This window comes from Lolium perenne, chromosome 5 (genome assembly GCF_019359855.2).
Source record: "Lolium perenne isolate Kyuss_39 chromosome 5, Kyuss_2.0, whole genome shotgun sequence".
Classification (NCBI taxonomy): Eukaryota; Viridiplantae; Streptophyta; class Magnoliopsida; order Poales; family Poaceae; genus Lolium; species Lolium perenne.
In genome coordinates, this window is record NC_067248.2 from 110,704,567 (window position 1) to 110,720,114 (window position 15,548).

At 45.7% G+C, this 15,548-nt stretch overlaps 1 protein-coding gene across 1 annotated transcript; it reads left to right on the plus strand.

The window, feature by feature from the left end:
- Positions 1-297: 297 nt before the first annotated feature.
- On the plus strand, positions 298-1,413 carry LOC127303490 (F-box protein KIB4-like). The gene has a single exon (XM_051334216.1). It carries the CDS (start codon positions 298-300, stop codon positions 1,411-1,413), a length of 1,116 nt encoding a protein of 371 aa, XP_051190176.1.
- The last annotated feature ends 14,135 nt before the right edge of the window (positions 1,414-15,548 follow it).

Below are 15,548 nucleotides of genomic sequence, written 5' to 3' on the forward strand. Positions count from 1 at the left end.
CGTCACCGCTCGAGCCACGCAGCCTGAATTGGGATCAAAACCAAAGGACGTTTGGCATGAAAATCCACTGTGCGCATCCAACTTCTATGATTACTCTCCCGTTGGGGATGAATTGGGAAGGAGCTCCTGAGTCCCAATCGAGGACGAATTGGGGACGGCGCCGGATGCAACATCTATGAGTCCCAATCGGGGACGAGTCGGGACAGCGACGAGATCTCCTGCCATAATACTTATACTTATTAAGGGGTTACGTGGACTTCTTTCCTCCAATTGCAGAACTGCTTGATCTGTGGTGCAATGCGGCGACATCAAACGAAGCCCGCCGTCGACGGCCTCGCGCCGGACATGCTAGCCAACATCCACGGCCGCCTAACCCTCCTCGACCGCCTCGCCTTGGCCGCCGTGTTCCGCGGCGCGTTCAAGCCGGAGGCGCCGTGCCTCTTCCTGCCCGGCGAGACACCGGAGACCGCCACGCTCTACTCCCTCGCCGACCGCGGGCCCGTCGTCGTGCGCGCCACGGGCCTCGACCACGTCGTTCTCGGATCCTCCGACGGCGGCGGGTGGCTCGTCACCGCGGATGACCGGGCCCGGATGCACCTCGTCAACCCTGTCACCGGCGAGCGGCACGCCCTCCCAGACATCACCACCATCCCCCACCTCTTCACGCACGGGGGCGGCGCCAGCTTCACGCTCCACCTGGAACACTTCGCATGTGGCCCGCCCTACGGCTACGGCTACGGCTACGGCTACGGAGATCGCCGGCCGCAGGGCAGGTTGACGACGCGGGCCGAGTCGATACGTGAAATCTTCTACCACAAGGTCGTCCTCTCCGACTCCTCACCGCGCCCCACCGCCATGCTCATCACGGGCTCCAAGTTCGGCGTCGCAGCGTTCGCCATGGGTGATGGCGGCGCGTGGAGGCTGGCGGCGCCCTCGCCCAGCGGCATCGAGGACGCCATCTACTACAAGGGCCAGTTCTACTCCATCACCTACTCGGGCGACGTGGAGGTATGGGAGCATGCCGCGGATCTTCCCACGAGGTCGATGGTCGCGCCAACGCTGTTGAAATATGCAGAGCGCAAGTACCTCGTGGCGGCGCTGGACGGGCGGCTGATGGTCGTGCTCGAGAAGTACGAGGAGACCATGGACGAATACCGGTGGACGTGTTCCTTCAACGTGCACGTGCTCGACGCCGGTGGCGAGGAGTGGGAGGAGACGGACGACATCGGCGACGCCGCGCTGTTCGTCGGCCTGAACAGCTGTCTGTGCGTGTCAACGGGAGAACACCCGGAGCTCAGCGCCGGCTGCGTCTACTACACAGAGGACGGCGACCGGAGTCCGCTCAAGGACGCAACCACGCCGCGAGGGGCTGTTTATGTTCAGTCTCAAGGACGGCACGGTGGAGAAAGTTGAGGGCCTCTGGCATCACCGGAGATGGCCGCCGCCGACGTGGTTCACGCCTTCCATCCCACGATGATATGATGATTTTTCTAGACTGCGTTAGCATGCATGGTGGTGTTGCAGTAACATGCATGCTTCTCAGTTGAGATAACAGTTTGGTTTGCAGCTTTTCTTTTCATCTTTCAAATTGGAAAAAATTAAGGTAGCAACGTACTCCCTGCTAGGATACAGTTTAATCAGTCGCGTTGCCTACACTTAATTTCATCCTGTTATGATTGCCCTCTGATTAAACATGTTTCAAAACTAAACGTAACAGTATGGTTTGGAGTTCCTAGATTTTGCCTTGTAATCAGCAATTTTAAACTGTAACCAACCTCCAACCTAGCAAGCTGCTTTTCTGCAAAAAGGAATTGCTGTGTGCAGCAGGGCTTAGAGTATCTTCAGCCGCGTCCCCCAAAGCGTCCCCAAACGGTGTCGGCTCAAGCGTATGGGGAACGCGTTTTGTTCGTGTCGCGTTTGGGGGACGTCGCTCCCCAGTCGCGTCCCCCAAACGCCGCCCTCAAACTTTTTTATAGGGTTTTCGAAAACACAACCATTTATTAAATATAGCATACAAATAAATATGTTTGCCGAGATTGTTTTCAAATTAAAATACAACAAACAATTAAAAAAACTAAACAAATGTAATAAATGGGGCTAGATTAAGGTGCTGCGGCATTTGTGATCCACATATGCTCAACGAGATCATTTTGAAGTTGCTCGTGAACATTGTTGTCACGGATCTCTGCGTGCATGGCGAGGAAATCTGCAAAATCTGCAGGCAACTCATGATCAACCTCCGTAAGAGGGCCCTGACACTCATAGGGACCAACATGTGTCCTGACATGATTTTTGCGATCATTCTCGATGATCATGTTGTGCATGATCACACAAGTTTGCATCACCTCCCACATTTGATCGTGAGACTAGCTTAGAGCAGGGTACCGGACAATTGCAAATTGAGCTTGAAGCACACCAAATGCCCACTCGACATCCTTCCTGCAAGCCTCCTATCGCGAAGCAAAGTGACAATTCTTCTGACCTGATGGTGCCATGATTGTTTTGATAAAAGTGGCCCATTTGGAATATATACCATGGGCTAGATAATAGCCTTTGGTATATTGGTCGCCATTGATCTCATAGTTGCATGGTCGAGTATGACCTTCCACTAGTTTGTTGAACACCGGTGACTGCTGCAACACGTTGATGTCATTGTGTGATCCCGCCATGCCAAAGAAAGAATGCCAAATCCACATGTCATAATCTGTCACAGCTTCAAGAACCACACCGCAATATCCATGACGCCCTTTGTATATACATTGGCATGCAAACGGGCAGTTCTTCCATGACCAGTGCATGCAATCAATACTTCCAAGCATTCCAGGGAATCCTCTTGCAGCATTTTGTGTCATGATCCTTGCAGTCTCTTCTTCAGTTGGCCCTCTCAAGTAGTATTTGCCAACCTTCCACCACAACTCGGCAAAACTTGTACATGCACTCAATGGCAGTAGACTCACTCATGCGAACGTAGTCATCATGTGTATGAGCAGGTGCTCCTTATGTAAGCATTCCCATGGCGGTGGTGCACTTCGGAATCGACGAGAACCTGGCAACGCCTACAATGTTGTGCTTGAGCTTGAAGTAGCGGTCGAACTCTCGAACTCCGTGGAGGATATTCATAAACAAACCCTTGCTCATCCTATACCGGCGCCGAAAATTGTTGGCATGTGTTGCCTCATCTACGAAGTAGTCGTTGTGCAGCATGGTATGCCCCTCCATCCTTTGCCGGGGCTTCGACTTCTTTCTCCTCGGCTTTGATCCTCTGCGGTGCGGCCTCTTCCGCTTCTTAGCCTCGGCGTCAATCATGTCCTTGAGGGAAACGATGATCAGCAAATGCTCCTGAATGTCGTCGCCGAAGGCTTGCTTCTCCTCCAGCAGTCGGACAAGCATCTCGTCGTTGCTATCCATGTCTGAACCAAAATTAATGGTTAAAATTGCGCTATGGCAGACGAGGCAACGAACAACGGCCTATCGCGCCTACCTGACAAGTCGTTGAACACCTTATCTGTGCGGAGGTGGGCCGAATTTGACGCCATGTTCTGGGACGCGCTGGCGAAGCGGCGGAGGCGAAAAGGCTGGCGAGAGAGCCAGCCGCGACGACGGTGCCGACTCAGAAGAGATCGGCCTTTGAAACGGCCGGCAAATCCAGCGGCGGCGGAGGGGTGAGTGGCGTGGGAGGGAAGGCGCGACGAGAAATAAAAGGCGCGGACCAGCGGATATGGAAATAGTCACCGACAGGTGGAAGCCCGCCTCATGTTTTGTTGTGTCCGGCGTGCCCGGAGCGTCCCTTGTGTAGCGGGGACAGGCTCGGGACTCCGGACACCGTATGGGGCCGCGCCGGACAAAAGGAGTTTTTGGGGCACGCGGCTGGGAACGTTTTTTTTCCGGCGCGCCCCAAATCCCTCTGGGTATGCTTTGGGGGACGCGGCTGGAGACGCTCTTAGAGCATCTCTAGCAGAGCCCGTAAAAACGTGAAATGAAAACCCGGACTTCAGTTCACCGAACTCGTGTTTACGGGTCGAAAAATGACTGGCCCAGAACAGAGCCCGTAAACCAAAACTGTAAAACAGAATAGCAGTTCCTAACTCGTAAAGATAGGATTTTTTCATAGAATTCATATGCAAGACATACAACAATCGATCATAATTAATCAAATAATCGTCCAAATTATTACAACACATAAAACAGTTTTGGAAAAAATTGAACAAATGAAAAATGTCTCAACCAAATTACAACAATTCTCAGAAAATTGGACAAATGAACAAATGTCTCAACAATGATACATGTGACAAATAAATGAATGAAATGGTAGGATCAAAGGCGACGGCCGTGTCGCTGCCAGTGGTGCATTTTCAGATCATAAAGGAGCTGGGCATGGGTACTAGCATTCTCAATCTACCGATGAGTTTTAAGGAAAGCTTCAATGCGATCCGGATTGCGTTGGGGTTCCACTCGGGTACCAACGTTGTCATAGAAGCATGGCAAGCTCAACTCTCTTTCATCCTCGATGATCATGTTGTGAAGAATCACACAACATGTCATGATGTTGACAAGAGTTTTCTTCCCAAAATCAGGCTAGGCCACGAACAATGGCAAACCTTGCTTGCAAAATACCGAAAGCTCTCTCAATGTCCTTGCGAGCTGCTTCTTGAGCTTTGGCAAATTTATCTTCTATTCTATTTTGGGGATCCTTGACAGACTTAACAAAAGTTGCCCAATCCGGATAGATGCCATCGGCTAGGTAATATCCCATTTTGTACTCATTGTTCATGACCTTGTAGTTGCAAGTGGGTGCTTTCCCATTTGTTAATTTGGCAAATAGAGGGGATCTTTGCAGAACATTGATGGCATTGAGTGTTCTTGGCAAACCAAAAAAAATGCCAAATCCACAATCTTGGGAAGCAACGGCCTCAAGTACAATGGTTGCATCTTTGCTCTTGCCACAGTACTATCCATGTCATGCCTTGGGACAATTCTTTCATGTCCAATGCATACAATCAAGACTACCAAGCATGCATGGCCAACCTCTTTTCTCATTTATCTCCATCAATCTTTTGGTATCATCCTCATTGGGAGCTTGGAGATAGGTTGGCCCAAACAACTTGATAATCAGGCGAGCAAACCTACGCACCGACTCCTATGTAGTATCTTTGCCAATTCAAAGATACTCGTCGGTGTAATCCGTAGGGATGCCATACACAATCACCCTCATGGCAGCAGAGATTTTTTGGAACGGGCTGAAACCCATCACGCCGGCGGTATTTCTACGTTGCTTGAAGTAATTCGAATTGGCTTCGGTTCTTGACGATTTTGACGAACAAACTACGCCGGATGCGATACCTCCTACGGAATAGATGGGACGGATAGGTAGGTACCTCGGCAAAGTTGTCCTCCATCAGCTGCTCGTGGCCGAGGAGGCGATTTCGTTGGATGTGGTGCCGGCCCATCACCGACCCGCGCCTCCAATTCAGCAGCTTCGCGTGGTCCTCCATCTCCTTGACGGAGAGGAGGAGCATGGTGGCCTCCATCTCGTCATCCTAGAGCAGCTCGTCGAGATCGGAATCGTCCGAGCTCGACGAATCCGACATATCGACATCGACGAACTCGTCGCCCGAGCACATCCTTGATTCGGACGGCGCGGCGGCAGCACCCGGAGTTGGGCGAGGAACAGCAGGCGGGGTGCGGGGCGACCTGCGCTAGCTCCGGGGTGCGGGGCTTGGGCGAATCGGGCGGTGCGGCGGAGTGTGGTGGCGGCGCGGGGAGGGAGAGAGCGAGCAGTTGCATCAGCTGAAATTTCAGCGCGCCCTAGATATGGATCGAGCATTCGGTTCGCTCGAGCGACCCCAACAAATACAGGCCGATTTGGGTTTTCGGTCTCGGCCCGAATTTTTTTTTTCGGTTTTCTCTTTTTACGGTAACTGATCGGCGCCATTTTTTAGCCCGAACCCTTAAACAGGTTTTTGATTTTGGCCCATTTACGGGATCTGCTAGAGATGCTCTTAGAAGTAGTGGTGCTAGTGTTGGTGCTTGGGTGCATAGTGACCCTGACCGCAGTGCCTACTTTAATGCACAATTTTCAAAACATTCGTGGTTACAAACTAAGTGTCCATCTCAAAAATAACATAAACTCGAAGATGAATGCACGTATTATTCCAAGAACACATGAGGATATAAAGGAAAAGGCTATACACATCTCTAACAGCCAGGACCAGCTAATCTGCATCACCAAGACGGCAAGACGAAAACACGATCACATACTATATGTACTAGGATGCATCTAAATGTCAATTCAGGATATTAAAATCTCAGGTACCATGTTTCCATGGTTCCTTTCATCACGAACACATAATGTTGCAACGAATCCAAATTATAGATGAAATTTTCTCCAGTTTCTCACATTCCATGTACAGAGCATATACAATTCGAGGGTTGACAGGTACTCTAGTGTCGTCGTGGTGGAACAACAGATGCCATGGGTAGGCTTAAGTTGGGGCCGGATGTACGCTTGAGGATCCGGGTGAGAGGGAGGTTAAGAGTGAGAAAGAGATTGAACTCAAGATTGTATTGATGAACTTGGCCAAGGGTCAGAGGTTGAAAACGTACGGACTACAAGGTGAAAACCTCTACCCAAGTGTTCATCGTCCCGCACAGGGGTGCCCCTCTTCTCCTTATATAGGGGAGAGGTGGCTTAAAAGGAAAGAAACCCTAATGGCATCTTTGATGAGCTAAGCTACTGTATAAAGCCTCTTTGGCCCTAGTGACGACGCTTCTATCTTTAATCAGGGACTGATGACATCCTCCGGCTTCTTTATCGTCAGCAGCTCCTTTGGCGTCAGGGCTTCAATTAAAGCTGAAGTGTTTCGCTCACCTTGTCCTTTGGTCCTTGAAGGAATCTTTGACTGGAATACCGACATGCTACAGTTGAGCCTATGTCGGGTCTCCAGTATCTTTACCTTTGAGCTCCGGCATCTTTGCCTTTGTATCTCAATCTCTTATGTTTCTCGTACTCCGACATATCCCTCCTAGTATACCGGTTTGTTCTAACTTAACACAGTTTTCACTCAACTTTGAGCATCCGGATTAATCTTTAATCCGGTATACAAATGGTTTATCATGGCATATTTGCCATAGTCTTGGCCTACCGGGGGCCATCCCCCGACATTAGTCCCCGAAGCTGGTGTGGTCCGGCTGATTCTTCCGACGGACCACACCAGGTTCCTAGTCCAAACGTACCGGATTAATCATTCCAGTTTCAAGTTAAAGTTAGCCGGTGTTTTACCGAACTCATCAGAGCTTTTCTGGCTTCTCTTTGCCGATTTCTTTTGTTGGAGATATGCCTGAGAGGCAATAATAAAGATAATAAAGTAGTTATTGTTATATCTTAGTGTTCATGATAAATGTTTACACCCAATGCTATAATTGTATTAACCGGAAACATTAATACATGTGTGTTGTGTAAACAACCAAAGTCCCTAGTAAGCCTCTCATTTAACTAGCTTGTTGATTAATAGATGATCAAGGTTTCCTGATCATGAACATTGGATGTTATTAATAACAAGATCATATCATTAGGTGAATGATGTGATGGACACACATCCATAGTAAGCATAGCATAATATCAAGTCATTAAGTTCAACTTGCTATAAGCTTTCGATACATAGTAACCTAGTCCTTCGACCATGAGATCATGTAAATCACTTACACCGGAAGGGTACTTTGGTTACATCAAAGGCCACTGCGTAAATGGGTGGTTATAAAGATGGGATTGATTATTCGGAAAGTATGAGTTGAGGCATATGGATCAAGAGTGGGATTTGTCCATCCCGATGACGGATAGATATACTCTAGGCCCTCTCGATGGAATGTCGTCTAATTAGCTTGCAAGCATGTGACAAGGTCACAAGATATGACATACCATGGTACGAGTAAAGAGTACTTGTCGGTAACTGTTGCGATTCGTAGCATAGAAAACAAAAAAAATTCTACCGCAAGAACGAATAACAAGCCAAGATCTAATCTAGTAGATGGTAGCAACGAGGTGAAGATCAACATACCCTCGAAGATCGCTAAGCGTTAACGAGATAAATCTCGTGGTGGATGTAGACGATCACTTGCCGCTTTCGAAAGCGCGTAGAAGATCTTGACGGTGCCACAATCGGGCAGCACCTCCGCACTCGGTCACACGTACGGTGTTGATGATGACGTCCTTCTCCCCGTTCCAGCGGGCAGCGGATGTAGTAGATACTCCTCGGAATCCCGCCAGCACGACGACATGGTGATAGTGGTGGTGGAGATCTCTGGCAGGGCTTCGCCGTAAGCACTGTGGGAGAAGAAGGAGGAGGGAGTAGCTAGGGTTTGGGAGAGAGGAGGGGATTGCGGCGCCGGATTGGGAGCCCCTTGGTGGTGCGGCCAACTAGTGGGCAGCCCCTCCCTCTCCTCCTCATTATATAGGTGGAATCCCTAGGGTTTGCCCAAAGGTTCGAATAAGACCCCAATTCAAATCTTTCCATATGAGCGAAACCTAGGGGGACAGGGACTCCTCCCTTTCCTTCTCCCTTGGCCGGCCAGGGTGGTGGAGTCCACCATGGACTCCACCTTCCCTCTTGGTTGGCTGGTTAGGGTTGGTGGAGTCCAACCGGGACTCCACCTTCCATGGTGATTTCTTCCGGAAGGTTCTAGAACATTCTAGCACCTTCCATAAATGCACCGGATCATTTTCCAAACTTGGAAAGTGACTTCCTATATATGAATCTTATTCTCCGGACCATTCCGGAACTCCTCGTGATGTCCTGGATCCCATCCGAGACTCCGAACAACATTCGAACTCCATTCCATATTCCATATCTACTTAAAACGACATCAAACCTTAAGTGTGTCACCCTACGGTTCGAGAACTATGCGGACATGATCAAGACTCCTCTCCGATCAATAACTAATAGCGGGACCTGGAGATCCATAATAACTCCGACATATTCAACAATGACTTCGTGATCGAAAGAACCATTCACATACGATACCAATTCCCTTTGTCACGCGATATTTTACTTATCCGAAGTTTGATCGTCGGTATCTCCATACCTAGTTCAACCTCGTTACCGATAAGTACTCTTTACATGCTTGCAAGCTAATTAGATATCATTCACATGCTTGCAAGCTAATTAGATATCAGAGAGGTGTTCGAAGGAGAGACGACGAGCACGGGGAGGCCCTCAAGGGCATCCACTCGGATTAGACGATCCTATAATGAGGACATGATTGCACCAAGCTTCGATGAGGACAATGGGGCCCCTAATGCTTCATCTTTTCCATGTTATGACTTTTTGAGCAATGCAGGGTTGCTGGATGATTTCTTGACTCTCGTCAGAAAGGCGGGTTTAACCGCCTATATGGAGGATGAGAGGAAGCAATACTACATGCTTACTAAAATCTTTGTGGAGAGCTTCAAGTTCAACAACAAGCACTTCCACCCGTCGGTTGCATTCAAGATCTATGGTAATCCTGTTACTATGAAGTTGAAGGATTTTTGTGCTGCATTGGATATTGCCCCTGCAGGTACAGCAAGGAAGATCAAGGACAACCCCAGGGTTTTGCTGGAGCTCTATCGAGAAATTACAAATGACGATTGCCGCACCATTCAGTGTGGCAAGATAAGAAACATTCAACTCCCCGCCATTAAGTATTTTGCTTATTACCTTGCTACTAGCATTCTTGGTAGGGAGAAAACTAGTAATATTTCTAGTTATCATCTTGCTTTCTTAATTGCTGCACTCACTGGAGAGACACCTTATCATCTTGGTGCTCTTGTTGCTCGCCGTTTGTCTAACAAGGGGCCTATTTATGGGGGAATAATTGCATCGCGTATTTTGGCACGTCTAGATCTTCCTCTTGATCCTAAAGATGTAGAAATACCACCTGTTAGGTTAGATATTGCTGCTATGAAGAGTCACCAATTTGTTACAGCTGACTCTTGTATGGATAATATTGTTTATAGAATGTTATTTGCTGACGGGGATGAGAGGGAAGTCCTCTTGCCCCAAACAGATTTGTTTAGTGTTGGCAGGAAACCATGGTCGCGCTCTAAGGAAGAGGTGGATGAGCAACTGAAGATACAAGACTTCCACCAGCAACATGACTCCGAGGACGCTGAGCCCTCCTACGACTACACCGTCACGTACCCTGTTGCTTCTTCCAGCACATACCTAGAACCGGGTCGTTCTTCGTCATACTACGGAGACACCTGATGCGCGTAAATGTACACGTCCGTTGGGAACCCCAAGAGGAAGGTATGATGCGCACAGTGGCAAGTTTTCCCTCAGAAAGAAACCAAGGTTTAATCGAACCAGGAGGAGCCAAGAAGCACGTTGAAGGTTGATGGTCGCGAAATGTGATGCAGCGCAACACCAGGGATTCCGGCGCCAACGTGGAATCTGCACAACAAAACCAAAGTACTTTGCCCCAACGAAACAGTGAGGTTGTCAATCTCACCGGCTTGCTGTAACAAAGGATTAAACGTATCGAGTGGAACATGTTTGCAAAGAAAATAGTAAAACACAATTGCAGTAGATTGTATGCTATGTAAAGAATAGGACCGGGGTCCACAGTTCACTAGAGGTGTCTCTCCCATAAGATAAAAGCATGTTGGGTGAACAAATTACAGTCGGGCAATTGACAAATAGAGAAGAGCATAACAATGCATATACATGATATGATAAATATAGTGAGATTTAATTGGGCATTACGACAAAGTACATAGACCGCCATCCAACTGCATCTATGCCTAAAAAGTCCACCTTCAGGTTATCATCCGAACCCCATTCAGTATTAAGTTGCTAAGCAACAGACAATTGCATTAAGTATGGTGCGTAATGTAATCGACAACTACATCCTTAGACATAGAATCAATGTTTTATCCCTAGTGGCAACAGCACATCCACAACCTTAGAACTTTCTGTCACTGTCCCAGATTTAATGGAGGCATGAACCCACTATCGAGCATAAATACTCCCTCTTGGAGTTAAGAGTACAAACTTGGCCAGAGCCTCTACTAATAACGGAGAGCATGCAAGATCATAAACAACACATAAACAATAGATTGATAATCACCATAACATAGTATTCTCTATCCATCGGATCCCGACAAACACAACATATAGAATTACATATAGATGATCTTGATCATGTTAGGCAGCTCACAAGATCCAACAATGAAGCACAACAAGGAGAAGACGACCATCTAGCTACTGCTATGGACCCATGGTCCAGGGGTGAACTACTCACTCATCACTCCGGAGGCGATCATGGCGATGAAGAGTCCTCCGGGAGATGAATCCCCTCTCCGGCAGGGTGCCGGAGGCGATCTCCTGAATCCCCCGAGATGGGATTCACGGCGGCGGCGTCTCTGGAAGGTTTTCCGTATCGTGGCTCTCGGTACTGGGGGTTTCGCGACGGAGACTTTAAGTAGGCGGAAGGGCAACGCGGGGGGCCACACGAGGTGCCCAGGGGGTAGGGCCGCGCGGCCAAGGGCCAGGCCGCGCCGCCCTATGCCCTGGCTGCCTCGTGGCCCCACTTCGTTATCTCTTCGGTCTTCTGGAAGCTTCGTGCAAAAATAGGACCCTGGGCAAAAGTTTCGTCCAATTCCGAGAATATTTCCTTACTAGGATTTCTGAAACCAAAAACAGCAGAAAACAGCAACTGGCTCTTCGGCATCTTGTTAATAGGTTAGTTCCAGAAAATGCATAAATATGACATATAATGTGCATAAAACATGTAGGTATCATCAATAAAGTAGCATGGAACATAAGAAATTATCGATACGTTGGAGACGTATCAGCATCCCCAAGCTTAGTTCTCGTCATTCCGAGCAGGTAAAACGATAACAAAGATAATTTCTGAAGTGACATGCCATCATAATCTTGATCATACTATTTGTAAACATATGTAATGAATGCAGCGATCAAAACAATGGTAATGACATGAGTAAACAAGTGAATCATATGACAAAGACTTTTCATAAATAGTACTTCAAGACAAGCATCAATAAGTCTTGCATAAGAGTTAACTCATAAATCAATAAATCAAAGTAAAGGTGTTGAAGCAACATAAAGGAAGATTAAGTTTCAGCGGTTGCTTTCAACTTATAACATGTATATCTCATGGATATTGTCAACATAAAGTAATATAACAAGTGCAATATGCAAGTATGTAGGAATCAATGCACAGTTCACACAAGTGTTTGCTTCTTAAGGTGGAAGGAGATAGGTAAACTGACTCAACAATAAAAGTAAAAGAATGGTCCTTCAAAGAGGAAAGCATCGATTGCTGTATTTGTGCTAGAGCTTTTATTTTGAAAACATGAAACAATTTTGTCAACGGTAGTAATAAAGCATATGAGTTATGAAAATTATATCTTACAAGTTGCAAGCCTCATGCATAGTATACTAATAGTGTCCGCACCTCGTCCTACTTAGCTTGGACTACCGGATCTTTGCATGCCATGTTTCAACCAAGTGTCACAAAGGGGTACCTCCATGCCGCCTGTACAAAGGTCTAAGGAAAATGCTCGCATTTTGGATTTCTCGCTTTTGATTATTCTCAACTTAGACATCCATACCGGGACAACATGGACAACAGATAATGGACTCCTCTTAAATGCATAAGCATGTAGCAATGATTGTTATTCTCATATGAGATTGAGGATATATGTCCAAAACTTAAACTTCCACCATGATTCATGGCTTTAGTTAGCGGCCCAATGTTCTTCTCTAACAATTTTGCATGCTCCAACCACTAAAATGATAGATCCTTCAGACAAGACGGACATGCATAGCAACTCACATGATATTCAACAATAGTTGATGGCGTTCCCCAGAAGCATGGTTATCGCACAACAAGCAACTTAATAAAATATAAAGTGCATAAGTACATATTCAATACTACGATAGTTTTTAAGGCTATTTTGTCCCATGAGCTATATATTGCAAAGGTGAATGATGGAATTTTAAAGGTAGCACTCAAGCAATTTACTTTGGAATGGCGGAGAAATACCATGTAGTAGGTAGGTATGGTGGACACAAATGGCATAGTAGTTGGCTCAAGGATTTTGGATGCATGAGAAGTATTCCCTCTCGATACAAGGTTTAGGCTAGCAAGGTTGTTTGAAACAAACACAAGGATGAACCGGTGCAGCAAAACTCACATAAAAGACACATTGTAAACATTATAAGACTCTACACCGTCTTCCTTGTTGTTCAAAACTCAATACTAGATATTATCTAGACCTTAGAGAAACCAAATATGCAAATCAAATTTTAGCAAGCTCTATGTATTTCTTCATTAATGGGTGCAAAGCATATGATGCAAGAGCTTAAACATGAGCACAACAATTGCCAAGTATCACATTATCCAAGACATTTTAGAATTACTACATGTAGCATTTTCCAATTCCAACCATATAACAATTTAACGAAGAAGAAACTTCGCCATGAACATTATGAGTAAAGCCTAAGGACACATGTGTCCATATGCAACAGCGGAGCGTGTCTCTCTCCCACAAAGTGAATGCTAGGATCCATTTTATTCAAACAAAAACAAAAACAAAAACAAACCGACGCTCCAAGTAAAGAACACAAGATGTGATTGAATAAAAATATAGTTTCAGGGGAGGAACCTGATGATGTTGTCGATGAAGAAGGGGATGCCTTGGGCATCCCCAAGCTTAGACGCTTGAGTCTTCTTAGAATATGCAGGGGTGAACCACGGGGGCATCCCCAAGCTTAGAGCTTTCACTCCTCTTGATCATAGTATATCATTCTCCTCTCTTGACCCTTGAAAACTTCCTTCACACCAAACTTCAAGCAAACTCATTAGAGGGTTAGTGCACAATTAATAATTCACACATTCAGAGGTGACACAATCATTCTTTACACTTCTGGACATTGCATAGTGCTACTGGACATTAATGGATCAAAGAAATGAATCCAACATAGCAAAAGAGGCAATGCGAAATAAAAGGCAGAATCTGTCAAAAACAGAACAGTCCGTAAAGACGAATTTAAAGCTGGCACCAGACTTGCTCAAATGGAAAAACTCAAAACTAATGAAAGTTGCGTACATATCTGAGGATCACGCTCGTAAATTGGCAGATTTTTTCGAATTTTCTACAGATAACTGTGCCCAGATTCGTGACAGACAGCAATGCTGTTTCTGCGCAGCGATCCCAAATATAACATCAACTTTGGCATAGAAACTTTACTTGGCATAAAAACATGATAAGGAGAGGTTTCTACAGTAGTAAACAACTTCCAAAAACAAAAAATTGCTGTAGTAAAAACATGGGTTGTCTCCCATAAGCGCTTTTCTTTAACGCCTTTCAGCTAGGCGCAGAAAGTGCAAATCAAGTAACATCGAGAGTAGAAGCATCAACATCATAACTTGTTCTAATAATAGAATCAAAAGGCAACTTCATTCTCTTTCTAGGGAAGTGTTCCATACCTTTCTTGAGAGGAAATTGATATTTAATATTACCTTCCCTCATATCAATAACAGCACCAACGGTTCGAAGAAAAGGTCTTCCCAACACAATAGGACAAGATGCATTGCATTCGATATCCAAGACAACAAAATCAACGGGGACAAGGTTATTGTTAACCGTAATGTGCACATTATCAATCCTCCCCAAAGGTTTCTTTTTAACATTATCGGCAAGATTAACATCCAAATAACAATTCTTCAATGGTGGCAAGTCAAGCATATCATAAATCTTTTTAGGCATAACAGAAATACTTGCACCAAGATCACATAAAGCATTACATTCAAAGTCATTGAATTTCATTTTAATGATGGGCTCCCAACCATCTTCTAACTTTCTAGGAATAGAAGTTTCAAGTTTTAGTTTCTCTTCTCTAGCTTTTATGTGAGCATTTGTAATATGTTTTGTAAAGGCTAAATTTATAGCACTAGCATTAGGACTTCTAGCAAGTTTTTGTAAGAACTTTATAACTTCAGAGATGTGGCAATCATCAAAATCTAAATCATTGTGAGCTACAGCAATGGGATCATTGTTCCCAAGGTTGGAAAAAATTTCAGCAGTTTTATCACAAGCAGTTTCAGCAGTTTTAGCAATTTCAGGCAGTTTTGTACGCTTTGCACTAGGAGTAGAAACATTGCCAACACCAATTATTTTACCATTGATAGTAGGAGGTGCAGCAACATGTGAAGAATTAGCATTACTAGTGGTGGTAATAGTCCAAACTTTAGCTACATTATTCTCTTTAGCTAGTTTTTCATTTTCTTCTCTATCCCACCTAGCACGCAATTCAGCCATTAATCTTATATTCTCATTAATTCTAACTTGGATGGCATTTGCTGTAGTAGTAATCTTATTATCAATATCATTATTAGGCATAACTTTCAATTTTAAAAGATTAACATCAGAGGCAAGTCTATCAACTCTAGAAGCAATAATATCAATTTTATCAAGCTTTTCCTCAACAGTTTTGTTAAAAGCAGTTTGTGTACTAATAAATTCTTTAAGCATGGCTTCAAGACCA

Excerpts from the sequence above, each read along its gene's own strand:
- LOC127303490 (XM_051334216.1), top strand. The coding sequence starts at position 298 with ATGCGGCGACATCAAACGAAGCCCGCCGTCGACGGCCTCGCGCCGGAC.